Below are 15695 nucleotides of genomic sequence, written 5' to 3' on the forward strand. Positions count from 1 at the left end.
TCTCTGGGGTCACAGTGTGAGTGCGTGTGCACACACGCGTGTGTGTGCATGTGTGTGTGTGTGTGAGAGAGAGCGAGAGAAAGTGAAAGAGAGAGACTTGGGTGACTGAAAAACAGCTGAGGAAGCTGCTCCAGATCCCTGCCTCAAGTGCCCAGAGTCAGGGGTGGGCACCCCTGAGGGTGGTGGGAAAGGGGGTGGGGACAGTCCAAGTGAGGGCCCTGGCTGCCATGTGAAGGGGCTGGAGAGGTCACAAGACGGGAGGGGGACCCACCTGGGGCCCTCAGTAGGGCCGGTTGGCATCCTTAGGCCGCTTTAGCTGGACTTTGAGGCGCTTCATGCCAATCTGGAAACCGTTCATGGCCTGGATGGCAGCCTGGGCACTGGCCGGATTGTCGAAACTCACAAAGCCTGAGGTGAGAGGGGCATAAGGCCTGGCCCAGCGCCAACCCCCCCACCCCCCCCGCCCTGCCCCACTGTCCTGTGCTTAGGCCGAGGCCTGCTCTTTGCTTTCCCGTCACCACCCTACTTCCTCCAGGTCTCCCAAATGCCCGGAAAACTGCCCAGCACACAGGAGGCTTTCGGTAAGTAGTTGTTGGTTGACAGGCTGAGTGAATGAGTCCAGTCCGGCCTCTCACACACCCTGGGACATTCCTTTCAGTATTCTTTGAGGGGTGGCAGCCCCTTCCTTGGCCTGGATAGCTCAGAACCTGCCTTTTGAAACCTCCACTCCAGACCCTAAATGACTTCTGAAGCCCAGAGGACAAGCACGTCACCTTTCTCCCCTGAAGCAGCCTATCGAAGAGTGAAGGCAGCTAAACCCTGCTCCCTAAGCCTTCCTTTTGACAACTGAACTTCCCCAGTTCCCGAGCCTCTTCCAATCCTCACAGAGCATGGATCTGACCAGTTCTTAAGGAGAAAAGATGTGGTTTTCTGGAGGAAGAGATGGGCCTGGGCAGCAGCTGGTATGGGATGTCAGGAGTGTAAAAACTGGTCCTTTCAGACTCTTGGACAATCTGGATTTCAACTACTGGGTCCATTGCAACCATAAGTGCCTGCAAATGCATCAGATCTTGACCTCATCTGGAGTTTGGCCAAAATGTGCTATATTTTATCTTTTAGATCATCATATTCTTACCAAAACACTTGCTCTGATTGGTGGCCCGGTCAACAAAGACTTTGGCTGAGATGACGTGGCCAAAGGGGACAAACATCTGGAGGATCTCTGAGTCAGTGAACTCCTGGGGCAGGTGGTAGATGAAGATGTTGCAGCCATCAGGGCCTGGGTGGCAGCGGAGACAGAAGGAAGAGCTCAGTGACTGGGAAACAGACTCAAGGTGCAGGGGGCTGGGGAAGGCAGCCCCCAACATGTGGGCCAGGGCGCCAGCCACCTCACCTGCCCCCCTCCCCCCAGTTGCAGCCCCACACATGGGGCCAGAGCTGGCCTTGGAGCCCACGGCAAGGGCACCCCAGCCCTGAACGCTCTTGGCTGGGACTCCCCGCCCAGGCCGCACCTTCCCGTTGCTGTTGCTGCTGCTGCTGCTGCTGCTGTTGCTGCTGCTGGGGGGGAGGCGGAGGCTGCTGGGCCACCAGGGCAGGAGGCTGTGGGAACGCGGGCGCCACCAGGCTGTAGGCTGCCGGGTAGGCTGCTGCGGGGGGGAGGACAGAGAGAGCTGATGGGGTTCCTGAGAGGCCCCTGCCCCACCTATAGCCCTCCCAGCCACCCCAGTCCCCCTCCCCCTCGCCCAGGCCGATGGAGTGGACAGGGCCGAGAGGTGTCACGGGGGGAGCTGCCTCACACCGTGCCCGTAAAGGCGTGTCCTCACAGGTAGGGCCTGCTAGGAAGTCTGACGGAGTGGCTGGCAGCCAGCACGAAGCCCAGACCCAACTTCTGGGCCTCTTTTGCTCTTACCAACCCTTCCACCCAGACTGGGGCCTGCGCTGGGGCTCCTCACCTGTATAGTGCTGCATCCCCGCGTAGGCCTGCTGCAGGGGGTCCACGGGGGCCGCAGGGCTCTGGGCTGGGGAGAGCAGTACTGACCGTGAGGGTGGGGCTGGGACGCTGCTGGGAGCCCCACCAGTGCCTCTTGGAGCAGAGGCCAGGCAGGTGGGGAGGAGAGCCTCATGGGAGAGCGTGGGATGTGAAATGAGAGGGTGGAAATGCACAGAGCCGTAGGGAGAGGGGAGAGCCTGGCGTTAGCAAGACTTGAGTCTGTGACTGGCTGTGCAACCCTGGACGAACTCACTTCGCCTCTCTGTGCCTCAGCTTCCCTGGCTGAGACCGGGAAGGAACATCCCTGCCCAGGGTGACAGAGCGGGAGAAAGCGCCGTTATCACCCCACAGCCTGGAGAGGGAAGGTGTGTCATGCCTGCCGGCAGTGAGAGCGATAGCTGGGGTGGTTGCTGGGGAGAGGGGTGGGTAGGCAGAGAACCCCACCTGGGTAGGGATGAACCCCGTTGGGATACAGAGCATCAGGGGCAGGCTGCCCAGTGGGCTGGGTGGGCACCGGGCTGTAGCCGTTGACGCCCAGGGCAGCAGGGATTGCAGAGACGGGCGTGGCAGCGATGGCAGGAGGGGTGCTGGTTCCTGGGGAAGAGAAAGCGACAGAGACAGAACAGAGAAGCAGACACACACATACACACAAGTGCAGAGAAGCAGTCAACAAGTCTGAGGGCAGAGGGGAGGAAGCAGGCTACTCTCTGACCCCTGAACCCCTCCCAGCCCCCATGGCTTCCCTCAGTGAGGCCCTGTGCCCCCCTCCCCTCCCCCACCGCGTGGTAGCTCCCCTGACCTGCCCCACTCACACCCAGCCCAGCCGTGCCTGGACCTTACCTGAGGATGGGGTGATAGGGGTGGCGATGAGGCCATTGGCATTGATGGCGGCCATGTGCTGCATCTGCACGGCAGCCATGGTGGCCATGGGGCTGAGGTAGGCACTGTGAGCCGCTACCAGGGCCGCCTGCTGCTGCATCAGCTGGGGACAGGGGAAGAGGGGAGAGTGGGGCCAGCCCCCCCGCACCCTGGCCTGGCTCCCCTCCAACCCTGGGCCTGGGCATTGGTGGGGGAGGGGGGCAGGACGCTGGAGAGCGTGGGGATGGGCCCGGCCCAGCACGGCGAGGAGGGGCTGGGGGCCGTGAGGGCAGGGCGGGGGGCGGCGGGCAGTGCTCACGGCCTGGGTGTAGGCGCTGTAGGCTCCAAACTGGAGGGCGATGGGGCTGAACATGCCCAGCTGGGTGGCCACCTGCTGCATTCGGCGGAGACCTCGCTCCTTCTCCGTGTCAGCAAACTTCACCACCAGGCTGGACGAGGCACCCTGGGCACCGGAGGGACAGAGTCGGGGTCTCTCTTCCCCAGAGCCCTCAGGACCTGGCCTCAGCTCCACCACGCATGGCTTGGCCTCTTTGGGAGGGCAGCCATCATTGTGCCTATGTCAAAGCGGGGAGACTTTCATCCCACCTTCCCCCTGTGTCAGACTGTGCAAAAGACTAAAAAACGTAGAGGAATGTGCTGGGAAAGGAAAAGTGCTCCCAGAATGCAAAGGGCAGTCCTGGCTTCTCCATGAAGATTCTGAGCCGGAAGTCCTCCCCAGGGTGGATCAGCCACAGCAAACGTTTATCTTGCCTGGTAGCTACCCCACCCCCTTACCTCACCCCATGCTCCCACATCCCAGTCCTCACGGTGTGCTCAGGGATGCAGCCTCAAAGTTTCATACCAGCCTATGCCAAATAAAAACCAGCCTGGAACATTTGCAAGGACTGTTGTAGAATCCTAGGGTCTGGAACGCAGTTCTCTATCTGATGCTGCATCCTCTCGCCCAGCTCCCTGCTAAGTGCTTGCCCAGCCTCTGCTGGAGAACCTCGAGTTATAGGAAGCTCACCTCCTTGGGAGCCAGCTAGTTCCTTTTAAGAGGTTTGTTCTGCTGGGGGAGCCCTCTGCGAGATCAGTCAGCTGACCCACTGCTAATGTGTGGGGCAGCAGGATGAATGTGCAGAGGGCACGCGGGGCCTCTAAGCAAGTGTCCCAGTGCCCAGCCAGTGAGGTGGGGGTGGTATATGGGAAGGAGGGAGAAGAGGTGAGAAGTGACCAGGGCTGAGGGCTGGAGGAGGCAGGAGAGGAGGGGCTGGGAGATGTTATTGGAAAGGGGAAGCTGTCCCTAAGAGGTTTGATTCTTCTGCCAGAAAATTTTTTTTGAATAATAGTCATTCAATAATAGGCAGTCCATTCTGGATAGTAAAGACCCTATCCAGAACGGACTGCGCCCTCTGAGCCAGGGTCTGGAGTGGGCCCAGCCAGGCTAGAAGAGGCCTGAGGGCTGGGGCAACGGAACTCACCGGCAGGGTCCGGCTGCTGTGAAGGGTGTTGATGGCTGCCTGGGCCTCAGCGTGGGTCTGGAACTTCACGAAGGCGCAGCCTGGAGAGTTCAAGAGGGAGGAGGAAGGGGTGAGTGCCCACCCTTGAGGGCCCCGACAGTCCCCATTGCCCACGGAACCAGTGGGGGAGGGGCAGGAAGGCGGAGTGCCCGGCGGGGAAGGGGTATCGGTGGGCTACCTTTGCTGGTGCCGTCTGGGCCCCGGAGCACAGTGCACTCGTCTATGGTCCCGAAAGGCTCGAACATCTTCCGGACATCCTCATCTGTCTGCTGCTTCCCTAGCATCCCCACAAAGAGCTTCCGGTCTTCTGGCGGGTAGGGCACAGGAGGAGGGGGCAGGTTCAGGGCCTCCAGGCTGCCTTCCCAGCCCTGCTCCGGCTTGGGACAGGCAGAGACCCCTCCCCTTCGCCTTCAGCTCTTCCCTGGAACTCCCCTCACCCCGGACCGATGGCTCTAGGGCGTGAAAGAAGGGATGGTTGGGGGATGGGCTGCAGATACATAGACTAGGCATCCCAGTTCTGAAGGCCTGACTTGCACTCCACTCTGGGCCTCAGTTTTGCCGTCTCTGCAATGGGCTGGATCACATCCCCTCTGGCCACCCTGACTCCTATGCCCACCTTGACTGGAACCCTTCAGAATTCTCAGACTCTCTTCCTCAGAAAGCCTGCCCCTCAGCTACTCCAAGTTCTAGGCCTGCGGATTGAGGGAGAAGGATTGAGTCCCAAGGTACAGAACCTACCTCCTCGGCTCTCGCTGTCGGCTGGCTTGACCTGGATCGGCCTGTTCATCTAAAGGAAAAGAAGAGAAAGCAACTGCTGGGGACCTCCTCTGACCACCCCAGGAGGCCTCCCCAGGCCAGGACCTGTGGAGAGGCTAGAGGGAGTAAGCCCCAGGCCCAGCCCTCTAAAGTGCTGATGGGAAGGGAGGGATGGGGCTTAATCTTGTTTAGGATTAGGACCTGAGGGGATTAGAGTTAGTGGAAGGAGAGGATGTAGAGGAGGATGCTCCTGGGGCACGACTCTAAGCTCAGGTAGGGCCCCAGATGATTTGGCCAGGGAGAGGTGCTGCTCTCCTTAGGGGGAGAGTGGGGCTGCCCATAGGACCCGGGTCCTGAGTTAGAGCCCAACCAAGGGCTGTTCAGCAAAAGCTGCCTCAGTTCTACAAAGTAGGAGCCACAGAGGCCACCCCCTCAAGCAGCCCCAAGGAAGACTCTAGACTGAGGGAGACCCCACAGATGCCCCGACTTCCTTCTGACCCCTAGAGGTGTGTTTGCCTCTCTTTCTGCCCCCCTACACCCCTTGACCCCAGGGGGAAGGCACTCGGGCAGCACAAAGGGAGCAGATGCCCAGTCTCCGTGGCAACGGGAGAATGCGCGCCATGGCAACCGCCCACTCAGCCTGATTTATCCGTCCCCGTCGCCCTGGCGACCATGGTGACGTCATCACTTCTGCTGCTCCACACACCCGGAGGAGTGGGGAGCGGGGTGGGAACAGGGTATGCTGGGGGTGGAGGATTTGGTGGGGGCTGGGAGGTGGGGGAGGGGCCCAGGAGAGCTTCCTGATTCTGGAGGGAGGCGCTGAGCAGGCCCTGCAGGGGCGATACTGTCCAAGCTCCTGCCTTCCTCCTCCAGATCAAATCCTTGATGTCTCACCGCCAAGACAGCTCTAAAGGAGGAAATGCTGTCCTGTGCTCTTTCGCGATTCTCCGGGTACCCGGAAGTCCTCCTGAGCTCTACCCTCTCCCTACTCCTGCAGCATCTCCCTTTGTTCAGCCTCCGGTGGAAATGCAGACAGTTCCCCACTCCATGTTCCTGTCTGGTAAGAGGACTTGGGAATGACTCCCGCAGGTTGATTTCCTTAACCAGTGTGGGGAGCATCTTAGGAACTGGAGAGGGAGGGAAGGACTCAGTATTTCACATCTGAAAATATTTTGCTGTTGAAGACTTTGACCACTGGGGCCACACCTGGCCACCCCACTCATCTGATGGTGGGGCAGCCCTAGGTATAGTGACCAAAAAAATAAGTAAACAGAAGAAACCATTCATCCACATTCTGAGGGTGGGGCAAAAGTTACCCTCAGGAAAGGCACTGGACTTTGAGGACTGGCTCTGCCACTCACTGGCTGGGTGACCTTGGGCAAGTCATTTCTCTCCTCTGGGCCTCAGCTTCCTCATCTGTAAAATGGGCTGGATCAGGCGATCTAGAGTCAGGTTCCCCTCAGCTCTAGTATTCTAGCCTTGAGGTCTTGTGTGTCACCACTTAACACAGAGAAGTGCAGAAATGATAGTTGCCCCTGCCCCGTCTCACACTGCACCCTGTTCCCAGGTGTCACGCCATGCCAGTCAGTCTGGCTGGACTCTGCAGGTGAGGTATTATCAGCCCGGATCAAATCTAGGCCCCGCCTCAACCAATACTTCCTCCCTGTCCACCCCTCCCCCCCAGTCTCTGGATCTGAGAGCAGCTGGGGGTGGGGGTGGTGGAGGGGGAACAGTCACACAAATCCTCCAGCCAATCTGCCCCAGCTTTATCCCCACCAATCTGGGATTATCCCATCGGAGGTTCAATCTCCTCAGTAGCTCGTGTGAGTCTGTGCGTGTGAGTTTGTGTGTGTGTAGCAAGGGGTGGAGGTCAGACACTCAGGACTCTTGGTCTTTCACTCCCCTTTTCTCCCGTACTCCAGTCAGAGCCATCAGGAAGTCCTCTCACAGGCAGGTCAGCAGCCAGACCCCCAGCTCCCACTACAGGAGAGGTAGGATCAGCATTGGAGTCACAGCTTCGGGGAATTCTTATGCTTGGCATTAACCCCCTCCCAACAGGCCCCTGGGGATTTGCTGCTCTAGTTGGAGATGGGGAACCTGGGATCCAGAGAGAAAGGATGGTGTTCCCTCCCTGCAAGGCTCCCAGGCACAAAAATAGCATATCAATAAATATCCACAGCTGATATGGATTCGCACAAAAACACACACAAGTGCACAGACCACAGCACAGACCACGTTGACGGAAGGCTCTCCCCACTCCATCATAGACAGACTCCTCCCTCAGTGGCCCCCAGTGCCCCGTTCCCAGCCTCTCCTTCTTGGCCTGGCACTTCCTGTGGGAAGCTCGGCCTTTGTTAGCTCAGCTCGGGTACACCTGCCCCCTCCCCTGAGTCCAGCTGGGCCCTGTTTACCGGGCAACCTGGCGCCCGGCGCCTCTCTTCCCTAGCTACCACCCGCCAGGTGATAAGCCCTCTCCAGGGCCTCCCAAAGAAGAAGGGGCTATTTAAACTCCTACCAAGTATCCCTGAGACCCCTACCAACATGGTCACTTGTAAGTAAGTCCCTCTCACCAATAGCTAAGACCCCACTTCCAAGAAGAGCTCTCCATGCCCACAGATCTAATTTTCCTGAGGGCACAGGCCTGGTGTCCTGCCACTCCCGACTCCAGACTTGTGCCCGGTGTCCCAGACCACACACAGGTCCTCTCCATGGAGCCAGAATCCACCTGCCCAACGGCAAGATGACGGGGAGGACCTGTGTCCCCAGAGTGGGATTTTGGCCCAAGTAGAGGGGGAAGCACAGGCCAGACAGAAGGAGTCCTTCACACCAGCACCTCCAGGAGGTCACACCCTGCTCCTAGGAAGAATCCAGGGACCTGTGACAGAGCCTCTCCTGGGAACTCTTAGGGGAGAGAGAAGGAAATGAGGTTCCATGGCCATAGGCCCAGTTCCCATTCTTTCTCTCTGCAGCCTGAAGCATCACTCAAATATGGTGGCACCTTCCAGATTCTGAGCTGACAAAGATGGGGAGAAAGGAGAGCGGGTAAATGCCCCCATTAAAGAAAGAACCTGCAGTCAGAGGGCATGGAGATTAGACAGTAGGAACTTCCCAACACAGTTGTGCAAGAGCTGGCACGCTGGACACACACACTCACACTCAATGACTGTCTGAGGGGAAACACTGCTGCCAGAAAGGCAGGTGGCTGAGAAAAGACCTGGGGGCACAAAGGGTCAGGCAGAGCTTGGTTATAGACATCTGCTCCCCCAAACCCCCAGCACGGGGGGCCCCTTGGAGGATAGAACCCCTCATTTCCTACTAAAGGCTCTGTCAGGTGCCTCTGGAGTCTGACCCCTGAGGCAAGGCCAAAGTGGAGGACTCAGCCTCACCTGGGAGCTTGGGGCAGGGCTCGCCGATGATTAACTGGGGCTGCCTTCTCACATGCCTCCTACCCTGGGCCTTATTACCTCAGGAAGAGGAGGCAACGCCTTTCCACACCCAGGGCGTAGCCCTGCCTGAACCACACAGGCAGCTGGAGGGGGACAGAGGCAGGACAGAAGCCCCCAGCTGGCACAGATGGCCCTGGGGCTCCTGCGCACCCAGCGCCCTCTCTCTCACCCATGTCCCCACTGCAGTACCCCTGCTTTCTACCTTCTCCCTTGTCCCCCTCTGGCTTCCACAGGGGCTCTGAGAGATAGGAGACAACAACAGAAAAAGACAGAGAAACGGCAATGGAAATGAAAACTGTTGATTTGTGAGGGGCCTCCCCAGAGGAAAGAGAGAGGAGAGTTGTGAGGTCATGTGATGGGAACCGGGCTTCCCAGTGATTCATGTGCACACACACACACACACACACACATGCTTCTTAGAGCCCAAGCCTGCTCACACATACACAGATCCTTAACTCTGTGGGCGATGGCTGTTCTGGGCTACCTTGCCCCCGACTGGGATAAGATAGTGGGGTGAAGGTGGGGAGCTGGCAGCAGATCTGCTTTCCTGGTGGTATTTAGGGTTGAGGGCCACAGAGGGTCACAGAACCATGGAGGGTGTGAAGTTGGGAGTGGTGGAGACAGCTCTAATTTTCCTAGATACCCCCCACTGCCTTTCCCATCTGTTTTGTCTATTTCTCTCCCAGGAAGAGCTGGCGGATCCGGCTCCATCTCCATTCCCACAGAGGGAAGGAGAAGAAGATGTGACAGGTGTGTCTCCAGCACTCAGACTGTGTTTAGCAAATGTTGGCTGGAGGGAAGGGTGGAGTTAGCTCTCAAGAGGTACTTTCCAGAGAAGAAAACAGAAGCCGATAGATACAGAAAGGGAATGGCACACCCTTTCCCCACAGGAAGGGTAACTGGGGGGCAGTCTGAGATTCTTTATTCCTGTCCGTGCCAGCCCAGGCGTGGGATAAGCTGCAAGGCTGCCTGGGAAGAAGACAAAGAGCTCTGACCTTGCAGGAGGGAGGCCACGTCAGAGGCACCCCTTGCCTCCCTGGGCACACTTGGTGGGGTCAGGCCTGATCTTCCACACTGATGGCTGCCCCTGCCCTTGCCTGCTGCCCGCAGCCCCCCTCCACAGGGCTTACTCCCAGCTCAGGCCCACCAGGCCCTGACCACCCTGATGCCCTGTGGCACTGTTCCCGGTGCTTTTCCTGGGAGACGCGAGGTGAGCCTGTTCGACCTCAGAAGTCAGCACAGAGATGCCAGGCGGGCAGGCACCAGCTGCCCATCTTGGGCCGCAGGCACCCCTCCCCCATTTCACAGCCAGATTTCCTCCCCAGAGCCAGAAAGGGTGCCTGAGTGCCTCCTGCTCACTCGGCCCTACACTTGGTGTCCAAAGTCTTCTCCCCATGCCTCCCAACCAGCTAAGTCCCTCCTCTAAGTGCTGCCCCGGGGGCAGGTTGGGAAGTGGGGAAAGGGCTACCTCTGCTCTTTGCAAGGGTTATATCTACTCTGCTCATCGCTGTTTTCCTTCTCTCTTGGTGAGAAGAAATGCGTGCATCTTCAGCAAGGAGGAGGGGTGCTACAAGGAGGCAGGGGCTTCCCGGTGAGGAGAGGAGGTGGAAAATACACTCAGTGTCTTGGGAAGGTGGTGCCCCTTCTAAGGCCCTTCTCAGCCCCCTGGCCTTGAAAAGGCCGGGACTCACCCCTGGAAGCGTCTTCTGTTCGTGCAGGGCGCTCTGGGCCTTCAGGGCTGAATCGCGGGCACAGTATGTCAGGAAGGCACATCCTGAAGAGGGGCAGGGGCAGAGAGACCGGGTCGGGGTGAGTCCCCGGTCTCCCCTCCCTAAAAGGCCCCCTACCCCCCACGCAACTGAGGACTGGGGAGCTTGTCCCTTCTTGCCACCTTCTGCCTGCTGGGGCGGGGAGGAGTCTGAGAGGGGGTGCCCATTCTTCCCCGGAGTCTCTGGGCTGATGAGCACAGGGCAGAGACCCCGAGACCAGGAGGCTTACATGGTGGGGTGATGGAAGAGGGAGAACGCCTGGGCTGTGGGAGCTGGGGCTTTGTGTGGGGGGAGGAGAAGGGGCATGTGATCTCCAGACAAGTACGTGTAGTGTGGTTTTCTCTCTTCCTTAGCTGGTCTCCTTTCCCCTTTCTCCTTTGCCTCCACCTCCCTCCATCTTGGTCATCGTCAGCCCTCTCCTCTCCCATTTTCGCTATTTCCTCCTCTCTCTCCAGCTCCATGGGAGGCAGGTGGAGGGTGGAGAGCTGACTAGAGAAGGAAAGGGAAGAGTGGGGAGCCGGAGTCCCTGGGCCGGTGGAGGGGGAGGCAGCGTGGCCCCTCTGACTCCCAGTGTCTGGGGCTCTCCAAGGCCTGACCCCAGGCCTGACCCTGCTTAGCTGCACAGCCCTTTGGCCTGAGGCACATCCTCTTTCACCCCCAGCTCCCTTAACTTTCCAGTCCCTACGCTTCCCAGATCTTTACCAATCTCTGTCCTACACTGTTTCCCAGGTCCCCCTCTTTAGTTCTGGAGCTGCCCTGCCCACTCCATGAACATCCACTCTTTCCAGGTTGAGCACCTGACCCTGTGTCCCGACCCCCATCCCAATAGTATCTGAGGCTACTAAGACTCTCATTCTTGTGCGTGCTGCCCCCCTCCACACACACACCCCTGCCCAGCTCCTTATCTCTCAAACCAGCTCTCTCGTTCCTCCATCCTTCCTTGAGTTCATCCACATCATCCCCCTCAACTTTGGGGTCCACATCTCTGCAGCCACCTTGACAACTCTTCCCCCAGAGAGGCTCTCCTTGGTCCTCCACCTGGGGTCCCCTGGTCACCCTAGCTGAGTTCTCTTCTAGCTCCTCCATCCACACTCCCCAGCCCGTGAACTCTTTTCCTTCCAGATCAGCCTTCTCCAGCCACTCCATCCCTCCAGCCTGGCTTCCCCACCTCCTCCCAGCCTCCCAACCTCCCAGCCCACTCCCTGAAGCCTCTCCAGCCTGGCCTGACCCCTCACCCTTGTGCAGCCCGGTGTACTTGTCCTTGATGACAGTCAGCTCGAAGATCCGACCAAACTGTTCGAAGATGGGTTTCAGGTCCTTTTCCTCCAGATGCCTCGGTATCTGCCCCACAAACAGCTTGATGGCATCCGGTTCCTTCATTGGGGCGGCCCAGGAGAAGGGGCCGAGGGGAGCAGGGAGAGGCCCGAAGGCCAGGGGGAGCTGCCCAGCAAGGAGGCAAGTGGCCGGGGCTGGCTTTCCCTTTGGCCTCAACCACAGTGCTGAGCGGAGGGGCCGCTCTTCACACAAAGGAGGCCCAGGGAGTTGAGGGCTAGGGGTCAGGGGTCTAGGCAGACACTGTCATGCCACCAGGGGGCATAGCCCAAGCAAACGATCTCCCTCCCAGAGATCTGGCAGATATCCCAGGATGGGGGGCAGTGTGGCCAAGACCTGGAGGGTTAGGGTGGTAGCAGGGGCGCTGGGAACTAGGGGTTCAGATTAGAGCTGGATGTGGAGGAAAGGGCCTGAGGAGGGTGATGGGGTTGCAGGCTGAGGGGTTAGGGTCCTGGTATGGTTGCCAGCAGCGTTGGGGGGGGGGCACTCCTGATGTGGGGCAGGTGGAGCTCTCGTTGGCTTCCCTGGGAGGACACCTCCCCTGTGGCTGATCCTTCTGCTGGGTCCGAAGATCCCTGATGCCAGATGCTTGATCTCTGATGGCGGCAGGGCGCCGGGGGTCCCTTTGGCCCTGCCGCCTCCCTTCAGGTCCTCCCCTCAGCCCCCCTCCCACCCCCACCCCGGTCCCCGGGCCTGGGCTGCTGCTGGCTGCTCCCGCCGCTGGGGCTGCCTGCTTTCCCGGTCACCTGGGTCCCGGAGCTCTGCTCTCCGGCCGCGCTCTCCTCAACAAAAACCTCCCCCCTCCACACCCCCCTCCCCACTCCCACCTCCTTTCCCCTGACATCAGTGATGTCAGTCTCAGGGGTGGAAGACAAATTCTCTACCCTGGAGAGGGACGCACAATCCAGACAAGAGCCACGCCCTCTTTCTATCTCCTTCCTCCCTGACTCCCTTCCCACCCCCAGAAGAGCAGCTGGTCCTGTTGATAATAACCCTTCCCCCATCTTACTCCCTAATCACGAGTTGGGCAAGGCACTAAGATGGAGAATTTATAGAGGAGCCCTAAGGTGGGGTCCATTGTTCCGGGGGCTGGAGCTGTCCCCGGTGCTGGAAGAGAAGACCCAGGAGAGGGGAGCAGGGGGGAGGAAGAGAGAGGAACTGGCATCTGGGGAGACTGAGAGTGGGGAGCCAAGGGAAGAAAACAGGGAAAAGAAGATGGCATAGAGACGGCTGGGCAGGTTAGGGGCGGGTGGCGAGAAGGGTGTAGCTGGGGAGAGAAGCAGGTCGCAGAGCCTGGGGGGAAAGGCAGAAGGGAACCAGAGAGAAAGATGGAAAGGGGGCTGTGGAAGAGAGAGCAGGGTGAGATGAGTGCAGAGAGGGAACTGTGTTTTCCAGAAAGGGAACCAAGAAAAACTCGATCTTGCTGGCATTTGCCGACGCCCCCTTCTCGCCCTCTGGGGCGTTTGTGTGTATAAGTGCGTGGGCAGGGAGGCAGCAGTGGTGTCAGCGGGAGCTCGCACTTGGAAGCTGTTTGAAGACCAGGACACTGTTTAATTCAGCTTTTACTGTTCACAGTGTCTAGCACAGTGTCTTGTTCACACGTAGTAGGAGCTTAACAAATATTTCTCGAATAAGTAGTCAATGCCAAGAACCTCTGATGAGAGTAGATTCCTGATTCCTTCAATGGGCAGAATCACAGCTGGCAAGCTCCCCTTTAGGGCAAAGGAAACCCCAAAATTCCTTCCTTCTGCTTCTCCCCCCTCCACCCCCCACCCCAGTTATGTTCCCTGACTAGGACTCTCTAATTGAGTCAGGTAACAAAGAGGGATGGGGGAAGCATATTTGGGGGCCATTACTCCCCTAAACAGTTAAACTTCTATAGATGATCGGTTTGCCCTGTGATGTCGAGGGAGCTTGACCCCTCTGTACATTGGGCGCACTCACAGCTCCCCCTCAATGCAGGGAGTATCTGCTGACATCAAACCTCCTGGACGGGGCAGCCCTTGCCTGCCACCAGGTGCTCACCGACCTGGGCTCACAGCTTTTGTGGAACTCCTTGCCTCCTGTCACCCCTTCTTCACCCCAGAATGGGGCTGATGTCTCCACGGTGGTGCTGGTGTCTCTGAAATCTGTCCCACCTGAATCCCAGCAGCCCTGCCTCAGCTCTCTGGACAGGCAGGATTTTCTTCTGGAAGGGAATTAATAATACTATCTATCACTTAGACGGCTCTTACGGTGTTGGTCCCTGTCATAGGCATTGTTTAAGTGCTTTATATTTACTAACTTGTTTAACCCTCAGCACCACCCTATGATGTAGTTTCTATTGTCATCTTCGAGTAAACATGAGGAAATCAGGCACAGAGAGATTAAGTGACTTGCCTAAGGTCACACACTGGAAAGAGGTATAGCTGACAGTGTGGTTCCAAGTCCATGCGTTTAACTTCCCTGTCAAATCTCCTCTTGGGAATGGGGGGAGTGGTTGAACCTGGCCTTTCTTCCTCTTGTTTCTTCATTTGAGCCCTGGGTGAGAGCTATCCTTCCTTCTACTGCTTGATTCTCCATTCACCACCATCCATCGTTCCCCTAGCATCATTTCTGTGGCCTGAAGCCACATTCTGACAGGTATGTATGCTTGAGTGTGAGTGTGTGTGTGTGTGTGTGTGTGTGTGTGTGTGTAGACATGATTACACTTCATGGTACGGATGTCCAGGTCCTCCCAGTAGGGTCCTCTAAATGGGTGGGTAGGGGAGATGGAAGAAGACCCAGTGCAGCGTGGTCAGAATATGCGATGGCAGTGCCAGGGAGTCAAGAGTGCAAGTACATCTGGAAAGGAACTTTCCACCCATCTCCCCACCCCCACTGCTCCTTCCCTTGCCTCCTAATCTGATCTTGGTATTTATGGAGATGCTAAACAGATCATGCCCTCTGAGGATGGAGCCTAGGAAGACCCCATGGCCCTGTTGATCTCATTACTCTGTGTCTTGTCAGCAGATCTGCCGCCCTGCTGCTCATTCAGGCTTGGGGCTAATCATATTAATTGAAATATTAAACATTCACAAAAATGAATTATAATGAACTCCCCTCACTCCTCCTCCCAGTCAGCAATCGAGGAGACAGCTGCAGGCAGCAAAACGCCTCCAGTCCTTCGCTTAGTTTGTGGTCCCCAGATGGAAGGCTTCAGTCTGAGAGGAGAGGCGGGGTTTAGGAGAGAAGAGGTGGGAGCTCTCTTCAGGCCCTCCTTGCTGGGCGACTGTGGGCACATCTCTGTTGTCCTTCAGGCTGTAGGGGAGGGAAGCCCTGTGGGGTGAAGACTGGGGGGAATAATGACCCAGAGGTGCATACCGAGGAATTGCTCTCCAGGAGGAGATGAGGCTTCCAACTAGGTTCCTTCAAGGTACTTTCTCTGCCCACCATCCCCAAGCTCACCCTCTTTCTTATTCTCTGCACTCAATGTTAAGATGCCCTACATTAAAAGATTATTGGGCTTCCCTGGTGGCACAGTGGTTGAGAGTCCGCCTGCCGATGCAGGGGACATGGGTTCGTGCCCCGGTCCGGGAAGATCCCACATGCTGCGGAGTGGCTGGGCCCGTGAGCCATGGCCGCTGAGCCTGCGCATCCGGAGCCTGTGCTCCGCAACGTGAGAGGCCACAACAGTGAGAGGCCCGCGTACCGCAAAAAAAAAAAAAAGATTATTGACTTTATAAAGAGAGAGCTCACTCCTGGTTTTAGATTCTTAGGAAACAAGACATGCTAAATAGTTGGGGTACTTTTCAGAAAGGTCAAAATGTAGTGATGGTATGTGTGGGCAGAATGGCTAGTCACCAAATACTTGCTGGCCTCATTAATTGAAAACAGAGTGAAGACTTCTGTAGCAGAATCTGTGAGAGTGTACAAAGAATTGATTATATAATCGTCCTTCCCTCAAGTGGCTTCTACCTCAAGTGGAGAGGTAAGAAAGGCCAACACAATTTACAATAGTGAGAACTGAGGTGCTGTTAAAAAAAGAAAAGTAGCCTCTCTCATT

At 57.6% G+C, this 15695-nt stretch overlaps 1 protein-coding gene across 7 annotated transcripts; it reads right to left on the bottom strand.

Annotated features, from left to right (window-relative positions):
* Positions 1-280: 280 nt before the first annotated feature.
* Positions 281-11719, bottom strand: CELF3 (CUGBP Elav-like family member 3; the record flags this gene model as incomplete). 7 transcript variants are annotated; one of them, XM_079696743.1, is made up of 12 exons in its annotated part: positions 281-408; positions 1136-1279; positions 1512-1646; positions 1953-2018; positions 2435-2584; positions 2831-2972; positions 3168-3311; positions 4330-4409; positions 4547-4672; positions 5107-5155; positions 10262-10344; positions 11575-11719. In XM_079696743.1, 12 exons carry the CDS (start codon positions 11717-11719, stop codon positions 281-283), a joined length of 1392 nt encoding a protein of 463 aa, XP_079552869.1. The 7 variants fall into 7 exon arrangements, with proteins under 7 accessions (XP_079552869.1, XP_079552868.1, XP_079552867.1 ...); XM_079696742.1 differs by having other exon boundaries at positions 1512-1643; positions 4547-4675; XM_079696741.1 differs by having other exon boundaries at positions 4547-4675.
* Positions 11720-15695: the final 3976 nt, after the last annotated feature.

Source organism: Hyperoodon ampullatus (assembly GCF_949752795.1).
Source record: "Hyperoodon ampullatus genome assembly, chromosome: 2".
Taxonomy (NCBI): Eukaryota; Metazoa; Chordata; class Mammalia; order Artiodactyla; family Ziphiidae; genus Hyperoodon; species Hyperoodon ampullatus.